Source organism: Pyrgilauda ruficollis, unplaced genomic scaffold, assembly GCF_017590135.1.
Source record: "Pyrgilauda ruficollis isolate IOZ18807 unplaced genomic scaffold, ASM1759013v1 scaffold22, whole genome shotgun sequence".
NCBI lineage: Eukaryota > Metazoa > Chordata > Aves > Passeriformes > Passeridae > Pyrgilauda > Pyrgilauda ruficollis.
Window position 1 is genome coordinate 1724621 of NW_024521428.1, and position 25319 is coordinate 1749939.

Genomic DNA, 25319 nt, shown 5'->3' on the forward strand with positions numbered 1-25319 from the left:
GCATCCTTAATCCTGTATGCCCGTTGTCAGCCCTCCAGGACATGATGCCTGTTTTGAAGACTCAACAGCAAAGGCTGGATCAACTGACAAACAGATCATTGCTGGTCATCAAAATAACTCACATCTGCAAAGGAGAGTTGGCTTCTGGTAGAAGAACTAGGAATGGCCCTTCCCCACCATTTTATTCTGTGCTTTTCTAGATTTGGAGTAACACTGAGACCAACTAACACATTTCACCCCATCTGAGTGCATAAGAGGACAGCAAGTACAGGGCAGGGTTCTGGCATAAGTTTGTCTTGCAGGAGAAACTGTTATCTAACCCATGTGCACATCTACACCACTGCTCAGGCACATGCCAGAAGCCAGTACCAAAACTGGACTACCTGGCATCTTCTGGGTGCAAAACAACAGCAACGCTCTCTCGGGATAATGGGCTTTACATATTTATCCTTCTGGTTTCCCTTAAGGTTGAAAGCACTTCCCTTTGGCAAGCACTAGTCATTATTGAGGAATTACCCTGAAATGCCTCCCCAGCCTACTCCTCAAGCTGCAGAGAGCAGCTCTCCCATCTGCTTCTGATCCAAATTCTTCCCTCTGGGAGGTTTCCCAGGACCCTCATTGTTTTGATTAGCAGAATGTGTCTCTGCTAGAATGGTTGATAAATGAAATTGGATTTTGTAGCAGAAAAAGTAGTTCCTGATATAGTAGGATTAATAATTCCCCCTCTTCTTATCATGTGCACACTGGCAAGGCTCTCGACTAGGTACTGAGCATGTGCTGAGACAATCTGTTCCTTTGGCTTTCTCTTAGAAATAGATGGTTGGTTTTGGTTTCATTGATTTCCCCTGCTTTTGTTCATTTTCCTCCTGATTATGGGGAAGCTTGTCAAGAAAGAAGGGTGGAGAGAAACTAGACTGGGATCTGAATGCTCATAAAGAAATGCCTGCACACGTGGTCTTTGTAAAAATGTGCACCTCTCCACAAAGAAGGAGACAGGTTGTTTCATTCTTCTTTGGCAAGACACTCAGCAGGCAAAATGACCAAAGCAAATGAAGCTTCATACCAATTTTAACCAAGGATTTTATTCTCTCAGCCAGGTGAAGAGCCTTACAAATATTTGGGCTCGAGTTGCTGTAAAACCTCTCCTGCAAGGAGCGAGGTCTGGGATTTAGCAAAGCCGTGTTATTAATAAGCATCAGGGGTTTAGAGAAACAAAGGCTGGAGGAGGGGAGAGGGAGCCTTATTTTAGGAAGGGGGCCAAGAAAGACAAGATGTTTAGGAGGGGGAAGTATTGACACCCTTGGAATAGAGAAAGTGTCGAATGCCAGCTGCAGAGCGCCTCAAAGAATGAGAGTCTCCGATGCTTTTGTCTCCTTATATGGTAAAATGATAGCGAGGGGTTTCACTAGGCTGGGGAAGGCAGCAGCCTCTTTCCACACGCGCTGCCTGCGGAGCTGCGGTCGGCGGAGCCGCTCTTCGCAGGCAGCAGAAAGCCCCGGCTGGCCGCGCAGCCCTGCGCTGCGGGCAGGCCAGTGTGCTCTTGGCACGTTTGTTAATGGACGTGACCCCCTGTCCCCGGTCCAGGAGGTGGCATTAACTGCCCGCTGCTGCTCTGTAAGTAAATATCCCTTTTTTCCCCTTCCCCCCCACTAGCCACAGAACACATCTTTGGAGGTGTCGCTTTAAACAAAGGGTGCAGAGAGGAGGAGAGGGTTGTTTAATACCCCTCTGGGTTGCTGGGGAAGGATGCGAGGAGAGAGACTGCCGGTCCCCCTTTCTCCCGAGTGCACGGGCAGGGGTGTGAAGAGGACAAAAAGACAAATTTCTTATCGCAGCAATTACTGCTGCATGTCCGTCAGTAAAGTGACACATCAGCGAGCTGATGAGACGCTGGGTCTTTTCATGTGTAACTATTTTTAATGACTGTATTGTGCTGCGTGTGTAATCCACCGAGGAAGTGATAAAAAGTAGAAGATGGGGTCTTAGATTCCTTACACCTCCGTGCACTCCTGCTGCCGAGCTCAACAAAGGAGCATTTTGGTACTGTAGAAAGAGCAGATGCACGTGAAACAAAGGTAGCCTCTCCGCTTTGCAGGCAAACAGCGTGGATAGATTGTGTGTGGGAAAAACGGGGAGCCATCAGCATTGCATTTCTTCTTTTTTATGTGGAGAGAATAAATTAGAATACAAATCACAATTATTAGCTCTGAAATCCTTCTTTTTGTGCTTCTCTCTGTGTGCATGTGTGTGCAGCCACAATAACCCAGTCCTTACTGTATGTCAATGTGGATTTCTCCGTGTATGCAATAAAGGAAATACTAACTTTTGTCTGCATTGATGGCTGTTCTAACTTTTTACTCCCCCCCAAGGGATATGGCTTTTATTTAGTTGACCAAATACCTGCATGTTCCAGCTTTGCTGAGTACACGAGACAGCAAATGTTATAAAAATATAGCTACCAGCAAGTCAGTCTGTGATTGCCACTCCCCTGACTCCAATCTAGAGGTATATTGACTAAGATTGCTAATTGACATTGAGATTGTCAGGGTCAGTAACTGTAACATTTATTGATGGTTATGTGTATTTATGTGTTGTCTTGAATAGGAATTGTTCTAAAAGGGACCAACATCTATCTGTTGGTCCCATCTATGTTATTAGATACACGAATTCATCCAAATGTGAAAGAATGCTACAATTAAGGTTGTCTCTGGGTTTCTGCTGTGAACCCTATTTTCATCAGTTCATAAATTTATTGGACTCCCAGCTTTCTGGACAAAATCTTCTGTACCTTTTATCAGCCAGATAGTAAACTTTGAACATGACTGCTTCAGGCATTTGGATATGGAATCAAAAAGAAAAGAAAAACCAAACAAAAAAGCATGTGTTTGTTTATTTTACAAAAATTTAGGTCTGTTTTGCGCACCTGTAGACATAACTGGGAAAGGATGGATTCTAAAGGTTGTTTTTTCAATAAAACCTGACTAATTCTTGGTGACATATGGAGAAATTTTTTTAAAAGGATATGACTTGCTCTATTGAAAACTCAGTTCCTGACACACCATTGCATTACTATCAAAATCTGACTAGAGCACCAATAAAACTGTCTTTTACTCTAGCAATAGGGTAAAATGATCTCTGGCTTGTGAACCAACATGTGGTTGAGGTGAGTGGGGCAGCTGAAAAGACATAAAATGATGTTGTTGAGGAATCAAATTTGTAAAAGTTACCTGGGGTTCCCACCTGACATCTCCATCTATCTAAAACACCTAAGGCTAGGAGGTGGACCAATTATTGTGGTCTTTTGAAAAAGCCCAAGATGGCAAAAGTGCTAGGACAAAATAGTTATTTTTGTTTCTCACCATTCTGCCGAATGTGCTCCCATGGAAAGCAGCAGTGCTACCTATGCAAGCACCAAATAGTCTCTTCCAGGTGGTTTGGATCTACAAGAAAATACTATTAGATTTTGTGAAACCACTGTTATCTCCCAGCAGTGGCTATACTGTGTCAGATATTGTTTGTCCATGTGAAGTTCCTACCACATAGAGCATGTAATAGTGATTTCCAGCTGAAGAACTCAGGTACAAATAATCTGTTTCCCAGTCCTTGGAGAAGTCTAGGGATAGCATTTTCCCTGAAATCACATATTTCCTGTCCATACAGGCAGCTCTGTCCAGCTCTGGCTCTCTCAGATGGCACACCTTGCATTGGAAAAGAGATCAGATAACTCCTTTGATCACACACAACACAGTCTGCCAGGATTCTATCTTGCTTTGAATGTCAGAAGCCAACAAAAGAAAACAACATCAAAATATTTGTGACGAAGTACAACTCTTACAGTTGTAAGAGTTAATGACAGTTTCTGCTGCACTGCACTGCAAATTCAAGCTTTTTCCAAAAGACAAGGATGAGGAGGGCTGCAAAGACCTATATTCACGAGACCCCTGGCTCCTTTCTCCAGGGCACTGAGCTCTGAGCCTCAGAGCCAAGCAATGTGCTACTTGCTGATGTCCTCACCTCCCTGCCTTGCCCATCTCACAGGGACCAGGATATTCCCAGAGTTAAGGGAAGGTCAGATAAGTGTTAACACCATCATCCACAAGCAATTTCTATTGCTGGCCAGCATGCTCACAGTCTTTCAGGGTCCCCAGGGACCATGAACATTTGGGTCTAAGTCTTATTCATGTTTCTCTGATGGGTAAATTTGTCCTGAGCATCTCTGGACAAACTGTGAATGGTGTAGTGTTGTAGGCAATCATCTTCCCTCACTTGGGTACTGCTTCAGAGACTGGGGGAATCTCGTAATTTGCATTTTTAGACTGATTAATTCTAATGGTGTCGTTTTAATACTTAATTTACATATGCACAGTTATTTGTGATGCAGATTCACCACAAGTGAGAATGTGAAATGGCAGGGTAATGACAGGTTTCATGAAAATAAATCTTGGATACATTGACAACCACTGAAGCATTAACATTTCAACAATATTAATTAGCTATATATAGACAGAATTTGAATATAAACCAGTAGAGCCTTCTCCTAAGGATGAACATCAAAATACTCATGCCAAGTGATAAAGTTAATTTTCTTCCTTTTCACATACCCTTCTATATTATGCTGGATTATATCAACTAGGATGCTGAATGGTTACTGTACATATAATAATAATAGCCATAAGAGGAATGCAGGTGAGCATGACACTGACATAAGCATATTCACCATTCCCTTTCACAGAAAATTCCTGAATTTAAAGTTTCAGATATATCAACCACTGCAGAGAAAGGTCTAAGGTGTCACTCTGATGGTGTGAGTTAGTTCTAGACCCTCAGCAAGCATCAAAGGGCTCAAAACCCACCACTGTTTCTTCACTTCGTCTTGCATAATAAAAGCAGCAAACTGGATAAAGCCATGAAATACCGGCAATCATTTACATAGATGTACTTTGTCGTTGCTCTGAAGCACCCTTGAGATTTAGAGCTGAAGTGTCTTCAGAGACCAGGATCTTGCCTTTGATATATTCCACCTTTCCATACTATGCCGTGCAGCTCTCCATGGTGGATTCAACATCTTCCTTCTTCAGCTGGAAATAATCTTGCCCACAAAAAGATTGCCTATGTCCATGTCATCAGGCTCTCTATGTCTTTGTGCTTTCTTCTGTACCTCTCACACACCAGAGGTACTTTGGCTCAACCTTAGTAGATGTTCTCTTTGCTCTCTGTGTCCAGTCTTCAGCCACACCCCTCCCCAAACTGGGCCTAACTGGTTTCACACAGGTGCAAACTGGTTTGCTAAGATGTGCCCAGCTGAAGGGGTGCCCCCAAGGTTTACGTAGACTCCTTTGTCATGTTTTGGAGGCATGGCAGCTGGGCAGGGAAGCGTGGATACCTCACAGCCCCGAGGCATTCACTGCCGCAGCAGTTTTGTACAGCAGCTGTAAGTCGCACATTAACCGATCCCCCAAAACTGGCGTGCCAATTATCTTAGACACAAGGGGGCTTTGTAGTCTCACCTCAGTAAACAGAACCAGAAACCTGCTGCTAGAGGAAAGAACAAAAAACAAAGCATTCTTCTTCCACAGAATCATCCCAGCTTTTCTTCTATCCTTTCTTTAAAGAGGGAAACACAGGCTATTTGGGACATTATGCTGGTTTTGTGCCCTGGTTAGTAGTATGCAGGATTTAAAAAATATTAAAAAATTTGGAAATATGACTGCATGGTAACACCTGGCATTTCTGGGTATTTTCATCTTAAAGTCTAATTTCTCTGAGATTAGCAGTGTTCCTGACAATAAGCAAAAACAATCCTTTTCTAGAAAAACAAACCTTGGTTGGAGTTTAGTGTCTGCAGACATTTAGCTTATACACTTCTTTTGCAGGATAATGCCAGAAATAACAAAAAGGTTTATTAATCTTATTCTATTTTTCTCCACTATAATTTTTTGTTATCTGCTTAAATGCTGTTATTAGAAATATAAATTTTTATGCTTAAGCAGGATCAAGTACTTGACCTTTCCTCTGAACGAGCATTTGCTTATTTTGCAAGAGAAAGAAGGAGGACAGCAATTTCAAAAGGCTTTAAAATAGAAAATAAAAGCAAGCCTTTCCACTTGAACTGTGGCAGATTTAAGTCATGTTCCATGCTATTTCAACACTCTTCTTTTGTAACTGAACTATGTTCAGGAATATGGGTAAGACCACAGACCCTCCAGTCATTTCAATATCAGCCTGAGATAAGCACAGAGCTGTGGGGTACAATTTCAAAGTGTCAGTGCTCAGTTCTTCTGTGGCATTTGTAGATATTACTACTGGCTCTTGCTCTACCACTGCTGGAGTGGCTCTGGACTGGAGCAGATCTTTATTGGCTGCCAAACACAATAAACCACACAGAAACCACAAGTGGATAGTTCCTTCTCCACTGCTATAACTGGGATTACTTTAGCCAGATGCACGAGGAACCTTGCCACACAAGAAATATTTTCTAATTATTATTATTATTATTATTATTTATGGTCTGCTAAGGAATACAATCTTACCCAGCACACTATCCACTTTCCAGTTCATGACAGGCTGACTGTGCAATCCAGACAGGAACCAGGTATGCTGTGGTTATCTGCATATGTTAATGCAGTCTGTCAGGTCAGAAAATTGCACTACAGAGATTTTTAAAAACTCTAAAAAAGAGATTAGAATGTTATACCATAGACAAAATAAGTCAGCCATTTCTAAGGAAGGTGAGTCCTTGGAAAAAATCCAAATGTATTTTTGAAGAATACTGCAAGGTAACTTTATTAAAAAATGTAATTTTTTTTTTAAATTTAAATAGCTTTTAAATTTTATCATTTAAAGGCATGACTGAGATATTTTACTTGGGCTCAATTTTTTATTATTTTATGTTATTGTTACTATTATTTTCAAATATTAAATCAATTTTCCTGTCTTTTGATGAAGAGAAAATGGTCATTCTTTATTTTTCTAAAGTAAATTAAAAATAAATAAAATTAGGTTTCCCCCTTTTCCCCTTGCATGGCCTTATGGTCTGGTTTGGAAAGATGGTTAGGTCTTCCAAGAGTGTTTTCCTGTTGCTGCAACAAGATGATAGATAATGGATGTGGTAAGAGCAGCTAAGTTGCAGGAAAAAAAAATCACCTCTTGCCAGAAAGACCAGCATAGTTTGAACTGTCAGTTCATGGTTGTAAATAAATTTTTTCATTTTAGCCTTTGGAGTATTAACATAAATTGTTTCCAAATGCTCTAGACCTGCATGGCTCATGTCACTGGAGTTGCCAGACACAAATCTTCCTTCCTCAGGGGAAGAGAAATAAACACATAGAAAATTCTCCATGTGGACTGTTCTTCTGGAAAAATAGTCAGGTGGGGGAAATGCCCGTACATCATGAAGGAAGAGCTTTTGTTTCCTGTGCTGGTGGCTAACACAACATACTGATCCAGGGCCACTCGGAGAGACAGCCGCAGCACTACTCACCTAGTTCAGTCAACAGGAAGTCCCCCTTTGGCGTCCACAGGGGCTTAATTCTGTGTCTCCAGATGCTGTTACAACAAGAGGTCAGAACTGCACTGAATAAACCAAACAACTCCTACACGGTTTAGATAGTTTCCCTTGGCCTCTTTCTCTCTCCGGTGCGTGTGCATCTGCACCTCTCAGTGCTCAACACCCCCCGTGAAAAGTTGAAACGAGAGATGGATACAACAGCATTTATTAGGCTTGCAGACATAGCTGAGAAGCAGGCAAGGTCTGCTTTTTCAGTAGTCAGTAGAGTCATGGGATGGGGGAACACTGGATAATTTCTTAATGACATGATGAGCCCTAATATTTATGCAGTAACATGACAACTTTGGGAATTGCTGCCAGTAAAATGAGACTGAGCCAACAAGGAAAGAAGAGGAAAGAAGCATAGATTTTGAGTCAGTCTACTAACTTTTTGTTAATTTTCCTGCCAATTCTTACTTCCTGTGAGACACAGTGTGGGTAGTACTAACATTTGGCATAAGCTGTAGCTTCTCTTTTGGGCAGGCAACAGAAAGCTTTTTTCCTTTTGGAGATGTACTTGTTATGTCTGATGCTGTAGGAGGGAGATTGAATGGCAGAAAAAAATCAATATCTTCATCATTATTATGTTGAGAGCAATCTGAAGAAGCATAAGTATAGAATGACCACAGTGATAAAATCTAAAGATCTTTAACCACAAAGAGCTGTAGTAATGATGAGCCTCTGTCCCACAATGCTTTATGGTCAACAAGTATCAAACACAAGAGAAAGAAATAGATCAATGGCAGGGAGGTTGAATTACAATTTGTGTCCATCCACAGCTGTGCAAGTCTCCTGTTTTGTTTTTTTTCCCTTAAAGTCCAAAACAGTGCATAAAACCTGCACTAAGCTAAACATGAAGGGATTTTATATAACAGGAATTAATGGGTTAATGTAAAGGACCATGTGTACAAAGTGACAGGCAATAATATTGCTCAGTATGTTTTCACATTTCTTGATTGTAAGACAACAGTGAAATGATTTGTTTGAAATTTCTTCTAGTATTTAGTAGATAGGACCCATTATTACCTCACATTTAATTCTCTCTGGAGCAGAAAAAACCCTGTACAATATGCTCAAAATACCAAAGAGTATATAATGAGATTCAGTCCAAGATCTGGGTTTAAACAGCCTCAAATTTTGGGATGCTTCAGCTTTAATTCCAGCTTACTGAATGAAACCACATGAACCTGAATTCCTAACTTTAAGAGATATTGGATCCAAAATTGGTCCCAGATCCAATAAAAGATTCACATAACCAAAGCCAAAACACAGATCTTGTCTTTCAGTTTCCCAAATCTCTAGAATTGTTCCTCAGATCTCATCCAGAGCTGTCCCTGCATTGTCTTCATAGAGCAGAGTTCATCCCTAAATCTGTTTGAGATGTAGAAATGAGGACTGCCTGTCCCTGCTCAGGCTGAGGGGGACAATCCCCTGGGACAATCTTAGAGCACATTTTACAAAACTAGATCTCTTTCAGTATAGAAGAGCTGTGCCCAGGTATTTTCTGAAATAGTATAACAAACTATTAAATAATTGCTGAATTATTTTGAATTGTTGAATTATTGCATTATTATATGAATTATTAAATACTTCTATTACATGTTGCTTGCCTCTGCTCCAGTGAAATGAACCCAGAAGACATGCAGCACTCAAGAGGGGATGTCCTGTGACCAAGAGACAGGAATGTCCACTTCTAAGGGAGCAGTCCTTCTTCCAATCACAAAGCACTTCTATATTTTATATTTAGCAACTTTGGATGAAATGGTATAAACCTGTAAAGGAATCACATTCTATAGTTTTTGCTTTTACACATCAATACTGCAGAGAAGTTTTTCACTCTTCAGTATCTCCCATCTACTTTTAAATCAGGGTTAGAAAGAAATAATTCTGAAGAAGGGTGACAAATGCAAGTTCATAAGTGGTTTCTGCTCACATTTTAACTTATCAATAATGCACATTGAATGGGCAACAAAATCCTATCATTTGGAAAAAAATGCCTAATATAGTCAGGTAAAACGTACAGATTTCTGTCCTAAATACAGGCTATTTGAACAAAAGCTATCACTCCTCTCAGACTTAGTCATACATCTACACATATAACTCAGTGTACCTTGGTCTGACTCCATTCATTTTGCCGAGATTACTCCAGAAGGAAATTAAGTCCTGACTAGTTCTTTCCTGGGAAAGTCCAAACCTATTATGTAGGTTAGGGGTGTAAACAGGCTCAAAACAGAGAGGAAAATCAATTATCACCTTTTAAATATTCTAGTAAGACTGCAGGTGTACTTCAAGAGAAGACTAATTTGCCAGAAGCAATTGTTAAGGAAATGTCCCTTTGTATTGTCCCTGTTCTCCTGCCTCATACTTCCATTTCTAGCTGCTGCTGCTGGAAATGGGCTACAGGGGAGCTTTGGGTCATTGCACTTCTCTCTCCAGCACATCATCTTACTTTCTCTCTTCTTATCAGTCCTAAGAGCCTCTCTACTCCTTAAGGACAAAGAGCACCCTACATACTCCCAGTTCCCCTCTGGGATAAGAAAGTTAATTAGTTTCTAGACCATTTTGAAGGCCAAGGCAGTTGCACTGCTAGTCCTGGGTTGTCAGAAGCACAGATGACCAGCTGCCAGGATCTGTGCTTCCTCCAAGCACATTTTGGGGTTTGCTAGTTTGTCTCTCTTCTTTAGTAGTTACTTGGAATTCATAAGACTTTTCTGCAGTTGAGACATCTTTTACCTACTTCACACATGTAAAAGCACTCACCCCTCAGTCTGTGCTAGTCACCACAAAATGGCCATTTAAAAATAAATCTTTTCCATTCAGACAGCCCTAAAACCTTAATCACATCCCAGCTAGACAGAATGAAAGATAATAATAAAAACTGAAATCCTGAAGGAGAACTCAGGATTTCAGAATGCCCTGTGGGTGGCTGCCACTGCCAGAGGGAGAGGACAAACTCCAGAAATCAGCAACCTGTGCCAAGAACACTAAGCAAGTAACATTTTGTTTAAAACTGAGAGCTGAAGTTGGCAAAAGGACCGCAGATGCTGTAAATGTCACTTGTGCATGAAAGACAGAGGCAGCCACTTAAGCTATTAGTACTCAAAACATTTAAGGATTTATAGATCAGATGTGCCTTAAAGAGGAGATGCAGCCTGGCAGGCAGCTAAGATCATGCAGTCCAGGTGGCACATACTTTCTGCTTGGGAAATTCCCTTTCCTAAGCAGGCAGCTATGCCCTGCACCAGCTGTACCCTCCAAACAGATTTCAGGTGCAACACATGCCACAAGCCTCAGGTTAAGAAAGAAGGTGTTGACTGTAATGAAACCCAAAATAAATTGTCCCAAGCAATAATAAATATTCATCAAAGGCATTTGTGTCATCTTTGCTTGTGTGTGCATCCAGAAAATTATAGAGACATAACAAAACTTGAGGAGCAAACATCAATTGCGCCTAATTCAGACAAGCTGAAACATCATATACAGTTTCTTCTACTTGATTTTTCCCTTCCATAATAATTTTTTTACATTTTTCTGAGCCAGAACACCTGGGAGCCAGCTCCCATGTGTGTCCCAATACACTACAGCTAATGGATAACTTCTCCAGGTGCATCAGAGTAGATTCAGATACACAGTCACCAATCCTACACCTTCCACCCCCATAGTCCCACGCACGAGCAGAGATGGAGGGTTGGTGTCTGCCTGTGGGGGAATGATTGCCAAACACTGGCCTACTGAGAATGTAGAGAAGGAAGGTGCAGAAGCACATAACTGTGGTGCCTGATAGTCTGTGCATGACTGAAGTCCACTAGCAACGTAAACCTTTCTCTTGCCTTATCCAGGAGGTGTTGCTTCTGAAGATTAGCTGGCTCATCCTCTTAATGGACTTGACTCCCTCCATTCCCTAGAGAAACACCTTCTTGTTGCAGACCTATAGGTCAAATTCTGTTTACAAATCCCACGAGAATTCTTCACACTCAGGGTTTAATCCTTCCTCTCATCTCTAGCACTAGGTTTGGCCAAAGAAGGATCAACAGATGGCTAATTTAGATGGCTGCACTGCAAAATTTATAGCCCAGTTTTTTCCTATTGTGTTCATTTATTTGACTGAAAGTCGGACTAAAACTGAGGTACAATGTGAAAAACAAGAATTGATAAAAATTTCTGGGGGGATTGGGTCAAGTGTAGCTCAGTCTGACTTGTGCCTGTTCCTGTCTTTGTGGCAGGATAGCTGGACTCCAGACACCAACATGACTGAACGCTTTGATTGCCACTACTGCGAAGAGTCTCTGTTTGGTAAGAAGTACATCCTGAAGGAGGACAGCCCCTACTGTGTGAAATGTTATGAAAGTCTTTATTCCAACACCTGTGAGGAATGCAAAAAACCTATTGGCGCTGACTGCAAGGTATGTTGGATTTGTGTCTTGTTACAGAAATCTTGAGAGAGCAGCCTGGATACAGAGCTCTGAGATCTGGAAGGATCCAGCCTAACATCTACACAGGGGTTTCTTTTGATGGGAGAGCATGTTTTCTGGACCCCTGCATCTGTTTTGTGTCGTTTCACTTGGCAAACACTTCTTTACCTGGCATAGTAATAGAAATGCACTCCTGTAAAGCACAGAATGATCCAATGCTCTGATGTAAGAAATTCTCTTTAATTAATTGTGTGAGCCTTTCCTCAGGGTCAGCTGGGATCTGAAAGGGTGACCGAAGCTGGTTGTGCCTACTTTTGGGTCAGAGGGAGCTAAGCCACTGCTGGCTTTGCAGTGACCACACTTCTGTGGTCATCAAGAGACGCACACTCAAGCAAAGGTGCTAACTTGAAGGTCACAGAAATCCAGCTAATGCTGACTCAAGCAATAAATCAGATAGAGTTAGAAAAATTAGCCTTTTAAATACAGAATGATGATAGTGGAGTCTAATTAAAGAGTGGGATGGACAGAGCAGAGGCCTTGCTCACTTGAGTTATGCACTGCTACAACACATTGCCAGGAAACACCTGCCTGGTATGGGTTAGATGTTACCACCTGTATTTCTTTTAAATTAATTAAAACAACTGGAGTTCATGCCAGTTTATACCTGCCTGAATGAGGACAGAGAAGCCATCCAGTGAAGTGTCTGTTATACAGCTACCAAGAGATTTCATCTGATGTACATCCGCCTCACATAAAATTGACCTGTTCAAAGTTGGGCAAGATTTTCACTGAGAGAATAAGATTGCAGTAGAACTGCAATTTGTATTGCATGGCCATAGGAGTCTTCACTGACCCAAGGACATCTGATTTTTGATTTCCCACTGCTGATCCATACGTCTACAAAGATAAACTAATTTCCATTAGTGATACTACCAGCCAATCACTAGTTCAGAGACATAAAAATATATGCTTACTCGGATTGGAAAAAATAAATGTCTCATACCTTCCAAATTGATCTACAACACCCTATTGGCAAATCAGTAGGAAAGTCCCTTTCAGAAGCCTTAAAAAGGTAAAAATTTTTCACCACCAAGACAGGGAACTGGCAATAATCTGTAAGAAGGTATAAAATTGCCAGCTTTCCTACAGCTCATAAATATTCAGGTTAGAGATGAGATACAGCTGGCCTGGCCTGACCTGAAAAAGCAAAATATTCCTGCCTTGTTCCAGAATGTGCTTTTGTTTTAAGGTCTCTTTCTAATCCCCTGAGAAGATATTTCCATGTGTTGATAGTCAAGAATTTAAAAACTTGGACCAGCTTCAACAAATCTTGGTCAAAGTATTCAGGAATTAATCGGGCTGAACTTTTCAACCCAGATTTATGTATTTAGGGAGTGTGGGTGTTACCCGATATACTGCTTTTCTTTACTTTTAAGTGAAGCACACTCTAATAGCAGATAGAAAAAAAAGAAAAAACCCAAACTGTCTGCAATCTAGGAATATTTTATCTGTGTAAGAACCAGAGCTATATGTGAAAAATACAGCTAAGAGATAGTAAATAAAGATTTCTTAAAGAGCTATAAAGCATGCCAGAAACAAACATGCCCTTTTTTTGTTGCTGTGACTGCTGTTTGTGCCTGTTCATATTTATGCTGTAGCTTTTGAAGCTATTGAGCAATTTTAGCAAATTCTCATAGATGGATAAAAGTTAAAACTTAAAGTCCTGCAAGTTTTTTGAAAAAAAACCCTTGTTTGGGTAGAAAAAGAGATCCTATGAATGCTCTCACTGAGAAGAAAACTAGAGTAGTTTTTCAATGACAGTAATAGACACTAGAGAACACATTTGAGAGAGCCCTTACAAGTGCCTCAGCCACAAGAGAAGTTTCAGATGAAGTGTGTGCACTGTGACTGAGCATAATTCAACCATGAAACAGTCACAAAAAAATCAGGCTTTTCCTCATTAAATGTATGAATATATATTTATATACATACATACATATATAAGAAATACACATACACACACATATATGCATTTTTACATAAATCTTTTTACACATAGCATTTACTTTTTCACCTGAACAAAGAAAATAAATTGTACTATGTTTGGGAATGAAACGAGTGTGTTTACTGCATGTACAAAATGGACTCCAATTTGTTTGTATGCTCGACATAAACTAAAATTGTAAAATTTAGAATAAAAAATATAATGGAGTGAAGTCTCATGAGAAAAGGTCACATCCAGGCCTCTGCATCTGGCAGCAGTGTCCACACTTACATCCACATTATACCTGGAAAGTCCCACAAAGTTCTCACATCAGATTTTCCTTCACAAGTGCCTTCTTGGTCGCCATTATTTCTCTTCACTAAGAAAAGTTGCACTGAGAACCAGATGCTCTTAATTTCCTTCTTTCACACCCTCCCAATTACAATCAAACCTCCTATTACTGACAGGATTACACCAAAGTGAAACTACAGGTGCTGAGAAGAGGACACTTGTAATACTCAAATTCTGATGGCACTGGACTCTGAGAGGATGAAATTGATGCTGCATTTTCACATTGTGTATTAACTATAGCACAGAGAGCCCACAAAACAGCAATGCTGTAGAGAAACTTACCTTGAATTCAGGTCAGAGGAGAAATTTCTTCACTATCTTTCTATGTTTTAAGGTAGTTTATGGGTAACTGTGAACTTAACTGAGTAATAACTAATTTGTACCTTATTTTAAAAGAACAAATCTTTGCCACCAGAAAATCCCAGAATGACAGCATATGTCTGAATGACACCTTTAGGGATAAGCCATTTCTTTAACTGTAAACACTTCTATCTCATACTTACAAAACTTTCACAGACAAATTAAAAGCTTCATATACTGGTAGGAGGCACCAGCAGGCAGTATGAAAACACAATGCCATTTCTCTCACACCTACTACACATTATCCTTATGCCAACAGGTTATGGGAGAAATTTACTTTTTCTAGAAAAAAAAAAAGGCATTTTATTGGCTAAGTTCCTGGCGAATGCTCACCACACCTACAGTTTCATGCTTATTTCTGGAAATCCATACATCTTGCACCCATTTGCTTAACTGCTGGAGGGTTACTTTTGGTTGACTTTGGCTTTTTTATACTTTCCTTGCAGATCCTATGGTATTGAAACGATTGCAAATACAGGAAATACCTACAGTAATCCTGTGTTTAATGCAGTCCACAAGTTGGCCTTGGCAGGCGAAGGGGGTGAAAACTCTCTCTGTGAAATGTGCAAATTAAATTATGAGCGGATTGTGAGATACAGCTACTGTGTCAGCACGCAGGCCAAAACCGGCTCAAAAGGGTCATTCTCACACATGAACTAAACAAAAAATAAAACCTCCAGTAATGAGGATCAGGAAAGAGAAGAAATAATTATTTTTCTTGGTTTTGATATTTAAACCCTGTCCCAACATTCAACACTTTTTCAGCTCATTATTGAATCTCAGGCTAGTTTTTTGTAAAGTGAAATGGTAAAAGAGGTGGATACCTTGATATCTTCTCATACATGTAAGGGGCTGAGTACAGCACAATATCACCTGTTTTTACCTTTTCTCAACATACATTTATAGGTATGTGCCAATCTAACATGCTCAAGTGTTTTGCTACAGGGTATGCGTAGGTAAAATCTGTGCAGCATTTAGTTGGTGTAGCCCTTTTCCTACATTCAATCTTCTGAAAAGACCGTTGTGGTAAAAAAAGCCATGAACAACATATACAATTACTGTTCTGGAAATAAGCTCTCTAATCTCCTTCTTCCTATTGGGTCCCTGTTGAAACCCTGTTGCTCAAGAGATATGGCACTGCATTATGGCTGGGTCCCTGTTGAAACCCAGAGAAATTGAAACCCTGTTGCTCAAGAGATATGGCACTGCATTATGGCTTCAGTTTGCTTAGACTTAAAAAGCCTGAGTAGAAGACAATATAAATGCAGGGTATGAGGAGCCCAAGCTTAACCCAGTTAACTGGTAACCCTAGTCTAAGGGGGTTTTCTGGGTTTTTTTAAAAAAAACACACTTTTCTAAGTCACAGGCAGTCCCACCCGAGAGGCCAAAAAATCCACGCTGGAGCAAAACTCTACAGAGCTGTGGAGAAGCTGAAAAACTTGATCTTGCCAGTGTTAATAGTTATCTTGTCAAAATTTTCTTTGTGGGTGTCATAATGAAAATAAGTGAAAATACAACAGGAATTAGTTGTATATCACTTGTACCTTCTGCTGGAACAGATTTATTTGGGTTACAATCAGCTAGCATAAACTAGAATTCGCATGCCTAGACTAAATCTGATGTTCTTTCAGTTTAACAGAGGAGCAGCCTGACATTCAGACAGCTTTAAGTCAGGTTTTGCACATGCTTTTGCAGTGTAGAATTTGCTCCAGATCAATGCATCCACAGCTTATGAACAAGTCAAAGGCTCCAGTAATATATACAACATGCTGAAATAGACCAAACCTCCTTTTCAGTGACCTAAGAACACTCATGATGCATAAAGGGTTTCATCAGTACCTTGGACTTCCTTGCTTTCAGATGTGACAGATTCAGAGAGAAAGCAATATCCATTTCATCAGTCTAATATTCTACTCTCAAAGTCAGACATCTTAGACTCGCTCTACATTCCATGTAGAGTTATAGCAATCCAGAGTAGCTAAAGATTATTCAATCCACTTTTTATCTTGGGTACTTTTTGTTGTAGTTTTGCTTCATGACCTCATCATGGTGAAATATCTGCTACTGTCACCTACCCAGCTACTGCCTATAAAATCTTGCCATCATAACTGACTCAGGGATCAAATCTTTCATCTTTGACACCTGATCTTTGTCTTCATTACTCCTCTTCTAAAAGGCATGCACCATCTTCAGGGTATCATTTCATTGATAAAATAAGCATACATCACCACATGAATTTTGGATATTAAAAAATAGCTTGCTGAAAATTGCAAAACCAGGAAATGGCAGGTAGTGAGGAAAAATAACTGAATACATCATGTTACAAGTGAAAGAAGATCAGATCTGTTGTTCTACTTTCTAAAAGTCAAATTTCAGTTATTTTGGAAAGCACTGTATATTGTATTTTTGTGTTGAAAATATAATATGAGACCAGATTTAGGCTATTAAACTTCTCCCAAAGAGAAGAAAAAAAAATGTAAGTAACTTCCAAAGAAGATTGGTTTGCATTTGCTATTAGAAAAGATTAAAATATTACAGTCAGAAATTTGTGTTGTTTCAAAAGGATTTGGCTGTAATTAATAGATGAGCTGAATAAACAACTGCCTGAAAGCTGTGAAGTGGAAGTCTTAGATAGTCTACCACAGAGTGCAAACTCAGAGATAAAAATTGTTACTCACAATGATTCAAAAAAATTAGATGAGTAGCACAGATGTCCAAACAGAAATGTTTAATTGCATAGTCAAATTTGGACAGAAATTACTAAAGTTTAACAAGCTACCGCATATCAGCTGAGCTAGATGAAACTATTTCAGTGTTTCCAGCTATCTGTTTGTGAGAACAAGGCTCCCAAAGACAAAATGTTATTTTAGGTTAAGCTAAATCTGTGGTATCTTGCTCTGGCCTAAGATTACACATGTGGAGTTACCTGTGACTGCACTGGCTGACTTAGTACAGCTTATGCCAGATCAGGTATGAACTCTCTGTGATGCTTCACACAAGTGCAAAATTGGAATTCATTATTCTACCACTCGCTCTTTTCCTTCAGTTTACCCAATTAGTTTAGTGCCTGCAATAAATACACAGTAGATCTTGAGCTAGAACCTGAGAACTTATTTCAGCTGAACTTTGGTACTCCCTCTTCATGACAATTCTAGCCTTTCACACTCCCAACCCAAACTAGAGCCTCTATATTTTGGGGTAGACACCATTTCTTGTAATCACCCAAGCTCTATTTTGTTTGAAGTCCGAAGACACAATTCAAGTGTTACATGTAGAGGCCACCTTAATTTCAATTTTAAAAAGCACAATCCACTGTTTTAGGTCACCATTTTGAGAAGGACTGTTTCTTTTAAATAATAAAAGGAACCACTGTAAAGAGTGTTTTAAATACTAACATGCCCACACTGATTCCTTGGCCAATACTCTGGCTTGCAGGATGTAGGTACATTGTGGTCTTGTATCTTTCAGTACAATCCACATATGAAATATAAGTAAACCAAAACACAAGAGTCAATAGAAATTTGTTGTAGTGGAAAAAAACCAAAAGCGATCAGACTCATTCCACTCTTGGTGTAAATCTGTCAAAAAATACCAGAATGCAATTGGGAAAAAATATTTCTGTTCAGGAGTAAATATCTATGAAACTAACTAGAAATCAGCAATAGATAAGGCACATACAGGAAGTCTATCATACCTATCAGGTTAACAAGTTTTAATCCAACTCAAAAGCGGGGCTTTATTCTCAAAGGAAATACCTAAGTGAAATTAACTACTCCTCTGCCACAAACTAAAAGGGTTACCTTGAACTGAAAAAGGGTTGATACTTGTTGCTCTTGGTTATCAGAGCAAAATAAGTTCACGTTTGTCAGAACATTTTGTTTTCCTTAAAGCAGCCCCAGCTCCTGGCTGGAGTTCAGATTTGGATGTGTTTGCATTCTCTGAGCTTCCAGTTGTGCAAACTATTCATTCCACTTACTCTGTGGTTTTGGATTTCTACAGGATCTGTCTTATAAGGACCGCCACTGGCATGAAACCTGCTTCCACTGCTTCCAGTGCAAGAATTCCTTGGTGGACAAACCTTTTGCGGCAAAAGAGGAACATCTCCTTTGTACTGACTGCTACTCCAATGAATACTCTTCCAAATGTAATGAGTGCAAGAAGACTATTATGCCAGGTTAGGATGCTCACTTTTTGGACTAAATATCAATCCCAAACTCAGCAATATTTGTGAGAACTGTTTCTCCTTGACTATCTCTACTAGGTCATGCTGAACTATGTAAAAAACTGGTGATGGTGCATTCTAGGCCACATCCATGACCAGAACATGTAATGTCCATAATGGCTCATGGAAGAACTTTCATCCACGTGAAAATTTTATCTAATTACTCAAAATTTAGCTTCTCTCAGACAGATGAAAAATTGGTCAAAGTGACTCTGAGGTCTTTCTTGAGCACAAAGATATGAAGAAACATGAAAGAGCTATTTTTTTTTTTTAACATGAAACACAAGGTTATAGCAATAGATTGCTAAAACCTGGTCTTCTTATAATACTGTAGCATTCTGTGATGATTTGAGGGCTTTAATGTTGAAGTGCTATCAGTGCAGAAATAAAATATTAAAAGGCAATTTGAAGAATCCCCATATAGACTCCGTAATGATTACTAGTTACTTTGTCAGCTGGTTCTGACATTGGTCATCTCACATAAAAAGAGGAAACCACAACATTTTGCTCCTAGGGTGTAAAAATGAAGGCCTGATGATGAAATAGAGCAACAATATTTAAAAGCAGGTGACTCTATCTATTCCAGGTTTAAACATCTCCTATTATCCCATGTGCACCCATTTTGCTGACACAGAAATAAAAACTGACATGCTTGGGGATAGCCAGTGCTAGTTTTAAAGCTGGAACTACATGACACAGGAAGTCCATTCACATCCCAGAAAGCTACTTGTATCCTGGGCTGCATCCAAAGCAGCGTGGGCAGCAGGTCAAGGGAGGTGATTCTGCCCCTTAACTTTGCTGTTGAGAGATCCCATCTGGAGTGCTGCATCCAGCTCTGGGAACCCAACCATAAGAAGAACATGGAACTGTTGGAGGAGGTCCAGAGGAGGGTCACAAAGAGGGCTGAAACACTTTGCTTATAAAGACAAGCTGAGAGAGCTGGGATTGTTCAGCCTGGAGAAACCTGGGGGAACCTGTTTGCAGCCTTTCAGTACTGAAAGGGGACCTGTAACAAAGATGGGGACAAACTTTTCAGCAGGACCTATTGCAATAGAACAAGTGTAACTTTTTTTAAAGTAAAAGAGGGTTGATTTAGATTAGTATAAGGAATAAGTTTTCTACAAGGAGGGGGTAATACAAAACACTGAAACAGGTTGCCTAAAGAGGTGGTGGATTCCCCATGCCTGGAAAAATTCAAGGTCAGTTTGGATGGGGTTCTGAGCAACCTGATCAAGTTGAAGATGTCCCTACTTACTGCAAGGGCTTGAACTAGATGATCTTTAAAGGTTTCTTTCAACCAAAACTGTTCTATGAATCTATGATTCTATAATGTTATGTGTATATATTTTTAGTACTGCTCATCAGCTTCATTGCCATTATCAGTGATTAATGGATCTTTTTGTCTACTATGCCACCTATCTATTGATATGTGGAGTAACGGAGGCTGGATTCAGTGTTATAGAATCCCTGCTTCTCTTATTACCAGAAGACAAGTTAATTTTTGTAAGCTTTACAACTACCTGCTGGTCTCTAGCTGCTTACCCAAGATAGCTTAGATGTCACCACCCTGGAAGAGCAGTACACTCAGCATGTTTTTCTACTTACACAGCATACTGTGGTAGTACAGGAGCTACAGCAGAGGAGGATGGTACTTTATCACTCTTTCTGTAAAAAACTTTTTCCTAATATCCAAGCTGTATTTCCCTTGGTGCAGTTTAAGGCTGTGTCCTCTCGCTCTGTCAGATGACAGCACAGAGCCCTGAGGACACCGCTGGTGCCTGGCCCCAGCTGGATGCAGCACCACTCACCAGCACTCTCTGGGCCCAACCATCCAGCCAGTTCTGAGCCCAGCACAGAGTGCTCCTGCCCAAGCCGTGGAAGCTTTACCATGAGGTTCCCATTTAAGTGATTACAAGCTTGTTCTTTCAGTCCTTCTGCAAACCCAACTCACACTGACTTCAATCTAGCGCTAACGAAACAGGGTTCTCCCTGCTTTGAGTTTCAATGACAACACCATCCCAAAGAATGCACAGCTGCAAATGTAAAAATAGAATTCTAGACTATTAAAAAAAATTATCCACATCTTCTTTCTCCAGATTGTTATTCTTTCAAGGATTTATTTGCTCCTTGACATGATATAGGAAGTTACCAGCATAGGGAGTGCTTAAGAAGGTGTCTGTTAATAAAATGGAAGGTGTCTGTTAATAAAATGGAACAAAAATATTCAAGAATGCAAGCATCAGAAAGATAATTAACAGTTCACTTAGCATTGATGCAATTCAATTTAAAAAGAAACAAACAACCACCAAATAAATCCTGAAGTATGCCTCTCAGCAGAATTTAATGAGATCATAAAAGAAGAAAAATATGCAACTAGTAAACAAAGATGAATTAATGCTTGAGAAGGGGAAGAATGGTTAAACTTCACCCTGCAGTAACAGAGGCAGAGAGAATTGGCATCAAAGGCATTAGTGTGGTTCTTCATCATTAGCCAACTCAATCAGCTTGTCAGTCTTCCAAGTATTTGACTTCATGTTTGTTGTTACAGGCTCCAAGAGTGATGCAGAACTGTAGGAACAACATTTATTTATTTACCCTTCTGGCCAGTATCAAATATTGTGACTCAAACTGGTAAATAGGAAATTATACTGTGTGCAAATAAATTTATCTATATAATAGGGCATCTCCAATTTCCTGCAAGGGCTCAGAGTCCACCTGCCATACAGTGGACTGAATCTGCAAAAAACACTATCTGAACCCTAAAACTTTGTTCTAGAGAAGTGCATTTATTTCCTAGATACCATACCACTTTTCTGCTTTTCAATAAAGGATTGTTTAAGTTCCACATTTCAGCCACATTTTCAATTAAATTGAAAATAGATTTTTTTTTTTCTCACTGAAAGTTTCAAAAGACAGAAAAACATTTAGAATAGGTTCTCTTGAGCCTATAATACACCTCAATGAGAGCAAGAAAAAGGCCCCTGAGCAGATATGAAATAATCCTTTGTCTCAGACAGAGACTGTATTTCATTGGGAAAAGGAGGCAAGGTGCTTGCCAGGAATTGCATGTCCCATCCTTGACAGTGTTCAAAGCCAGATTGGATCAGGCCTTGAGAACCTGGTCTAGTGAGAGGAGTCCTTGTCCAAGGCAGGGCGTTTAAAACGAGATGATCTTTAAGGTGTATTTCAGCCCAAATCATTCTAGAGTTTGTAATTAACCGGGTACCTTGCTGCTATTTGAAAAAGATACAAAACAGATGTGGAATGGATGAGGTCAGTCTTTAATGAGGAATGGCCTGACCTCCATTCAGCACTAACAGCAGCTTATGTTGCTGTCTGTCCAATTCCCTTGAATCTTCCTGTGCATTGGAATTCATTAAAGACTGTTAAATAATTAAATAATTAAATTATTATTTTAAATAATACCACAAAAAGCTGTCTACACTGTAGCTATTTGCAATAAATGTTTCTCTTTGCGGGAGATCTCCAAAAACCTAAAATGGTACCAAATGCCATGCAAAGCTGGTAGGAACATTAAATAGCCTCTAGCTCACAGCTGCAATGCTTCTTGACTGACAGACAGCTGCCAGGCAAACCAGAGCTACGAACTGCATCCATCTCATCCAGAAGTTCACTTGATGCTCTGGTCTCATTACAGGTACTCGGAAGATGGAATACAAGGGCAACAGCTGGCACGAGACCTGCTTTATCTGCTACCGCTGCCAACAGCCTATTGGGACAAAGAGCTTCATCCCTAAGGACAATCAAAACTTTTGTGTACCCTGCTATGAAAAGCAGTTTGCCATGCAATGCGTCCAGTGCAAGAAGGTAGTGCTCTTATTTTGCTTATGTGAAACTTAAGGGATTGAAGTCCATCCAATTTTATATCCAAGTAGGCAGAATATCTCATTTTTGTATGTGTAAAAAGATTAAGAATTAACTGGTTTTAAGAGATTATATAATTTCAGTTCCACTTACTTCTAAGAGAAAACTCCCCAATAAAGTCTGGAGAAGCAGAAAGTAAATACTTCATCTAAAATATGAAATAAACCAGTCTTTCCCAAAGAAAGTAACAGGGAAGTTGAAACACACCGAGTAATTCCTCCACCATGAAGAAAGGGACAGGTGAAGGAACAGTGATGAGACAAACTCTGGTACATGCATATGAAAAACAACATACAAAGAGTAGCTTGAAAAACAGAGTACAATTGAGAGTAATATTTTACAATATATATGCAGAATAAAGTACTTTCAGCATGGGAGTTCTTTTTATAAATAAGGAAATTACAATAAAGCACTTGCATGATTTTCTCAAAGTCAACTCCAAGCAAAATTATAATCTTGCTGTTGCTAAGCCTTCTTCCCCTCCTCCCACCCACAAAAATCTCACCAACCTTCCTCTTTACCAAATCAAAATACAAACTTGCCACTCTTAAGAAAACATTTTCTTGTCTTTTTAAATTCCTGAAACAGGCTATCACCACAGGAGGCGTTACCTACCGGGAGCAGCCATGGCATAAGGAGTGCTTCGTGTGTACTGCATGCAAGAAGCAGTTGTCTGGACAGCGCTTTACCTCCAGGGATGAGTTTGCATACTGCTTGAGCTGCTTCTGCAACCTCTATGCCAAAAAGTGTGCTGGATGCACAAACCCAATCAGTGGTAGGTCTCTCATGGCTGGTGTGTTTACATTTTGTGGCTGGTTTGTGTGCTGAGTTGCTACTAAAGGCGAAACTAAACAAAACGTCTGACCTGGTAGAAGAGATGCCCAACTAAATATTTTCGTGGAACTTCAGCTAGTCATTTTTGAGGTTAAGTAAAAGACAATTACTACTAAGAGACATTTTTCCTTTTTTTTCTCTTTTGTACAACTTCACCTGATGATAACTGCCATAGCCTCAAACTCTAGAATGCTTTTTTACTAACCTGCTTTTTTTCCTGAGGCGTTCTTCCTTCAGAGCCATGAATCAAGTCATGACACATGACAGACTTCTTTTTTAATTATCTAAATGCACCTCTACAAAACATAAATTAACATACTCAGGCACCATTCTTAAAAATCTACCAGAATTCTGTTCAGAGGCAGGTGGTTTGCTCTTCTTCTGATGCATCCCTTGGAAGTTCATTTCTGCCATTATCAGTAGGGATAACAGCCTTGCTCATTAACTTTGCTGAAAGCAACAGAAGTATTTGAGGATGAAAACATTAGTCACTACAGAATAAGGGTGGCAAAATTAGCACAGCAACAAACAGATTTGCCACAATGCCATTTTTTCACTGCTGTGTATCAGATCTCCATGTCAGTCTGCATGACCTGATGGCTGACCTGCTATTGTTTTCTTGTAACAGAAAGATTTTCCTTTTCAAACAGGACTCGGAGGAACCAAGTACATCTCTTTTGAAGAACGGCAGTGGCATAATGATTGCTTTAACTGTAAGAAGTGCTCCCTTTCACTGGTGGGTCGTGGCTTCCTCACAGAAAGGGATGACATCCTTTGCCCTGAATGTGGAAAGGATATTTAAAGCTCAAACTAAGAGGTGAGGAAGAAGGGAGGAGAGCCGTGCTCACAATATATAGTCTGAAACACATGGATGTTCAGAGCTAGCTTTGCCACTATGTGTCTCACTGTACTATTAACATTTCTTAACCTTTCTTTATACTCTCCAAATCTGGAGGGAAAACAGCTTGAGAATCTCTAATAGCAATGTCGGTGTTTAAGATTTCTACCAATAACAAAAACTCATGCAAAACCCATGATGTAAAACTATTTGGCTGTTTTTGACATAACATACCATTTTTAAGACTTTTTTTCCTAAAAAATATTCCAGTTACAAGCAAGTGATGCAGTTCAAGGATAAAAATGGCCACACACAATACATTAATAGGTGGATATCCAAGGTGAAGCCTTCTGCCCACTGAAATCAATGGCAAAGGTCATTCAATTCCAGTAAGGCTGGTGTGACCCCAGTGTTCTTGAGCTATGTGACAAGTGTGTGCTGTCAAGTCTGTAGAAAGACTGCAAATGTAGAGTGTGTTTCAATGTACATGGATTTGTGACATGCCATAAAGAGATAATGATGAAACAGTGGAAGTGGGAGTGCTTCATGACCGGTACATATTTTATTGCATGTCTAGCTGATCATTGTGTGAAGTACAAGTTCTGATCGACAGTGTCAGTATTACAGTTAGTTGACATTACACTGCACATTGTATTTTTCAAAATAAAATTCTTTAAAACAAAACTGTGATTGTGGCTTAATTGTATTTACATAATATTTACAAAAATGTTTTCACATTCTGAAGAAACACAATGCATACAAACACAACCCTTTTTGCACCCAATTTTTGGGGTTGTGAAGTTTAGTCAATTCTCAGAGGGGCCCTGCTGTACAACATAGTCTTTTACTAATTGAAGTCAGTGGGAAAACTACCAGCAAAAATGAAC

The 25319-nt window shown here is 39.8% G+C and overlaps 1 protein-coding gene across 5 annotated transcripts in view; it reads left to right on the top strand.

Moving 5' to 3' along the window:
* The window catches only part of FHL2 (four and a half LIM domains 2), a 37134-nt gene extending 12018 nt beyond the window's left edge, over positions 1 to 25116 (top strand). For 2 of the 5 annotated variants that reach the window (XM_041468567.1, XM_041468571.1), the window contains 5 exons: positions 11775 to 11949; positions 18653 to 18827; positions 22534 to 22703; positions 23349 to 23535; positions 24245 to 25116. In XM_041468567.1, coding sequence (XP_041324501.1) covers positions 11775 to 11949; positions 18653 to 18827; positions 22534 to 22703; positions 23349 to 23535; positions 24245 to 24396 — 859 coding nt within the window. In that variant the 3' untranslated portion in view covers positions 24397 to 25116. Of the gene's footprint in view, positions 1 to 1439; positions 1615 to 11769; positions 11950 to 18652; positions 18828 to 22533; positions 22704 to 23348; positions 23536 to 24244 lie in introns of those variants that run through there. The other 3 variants (XM_041468568.1, XM_041468570.1, XM_041468569.1) reach the window with 2 other exon arrangements.
* Positions 25117 to 25319: the final 203 nt, after the last annotated feature.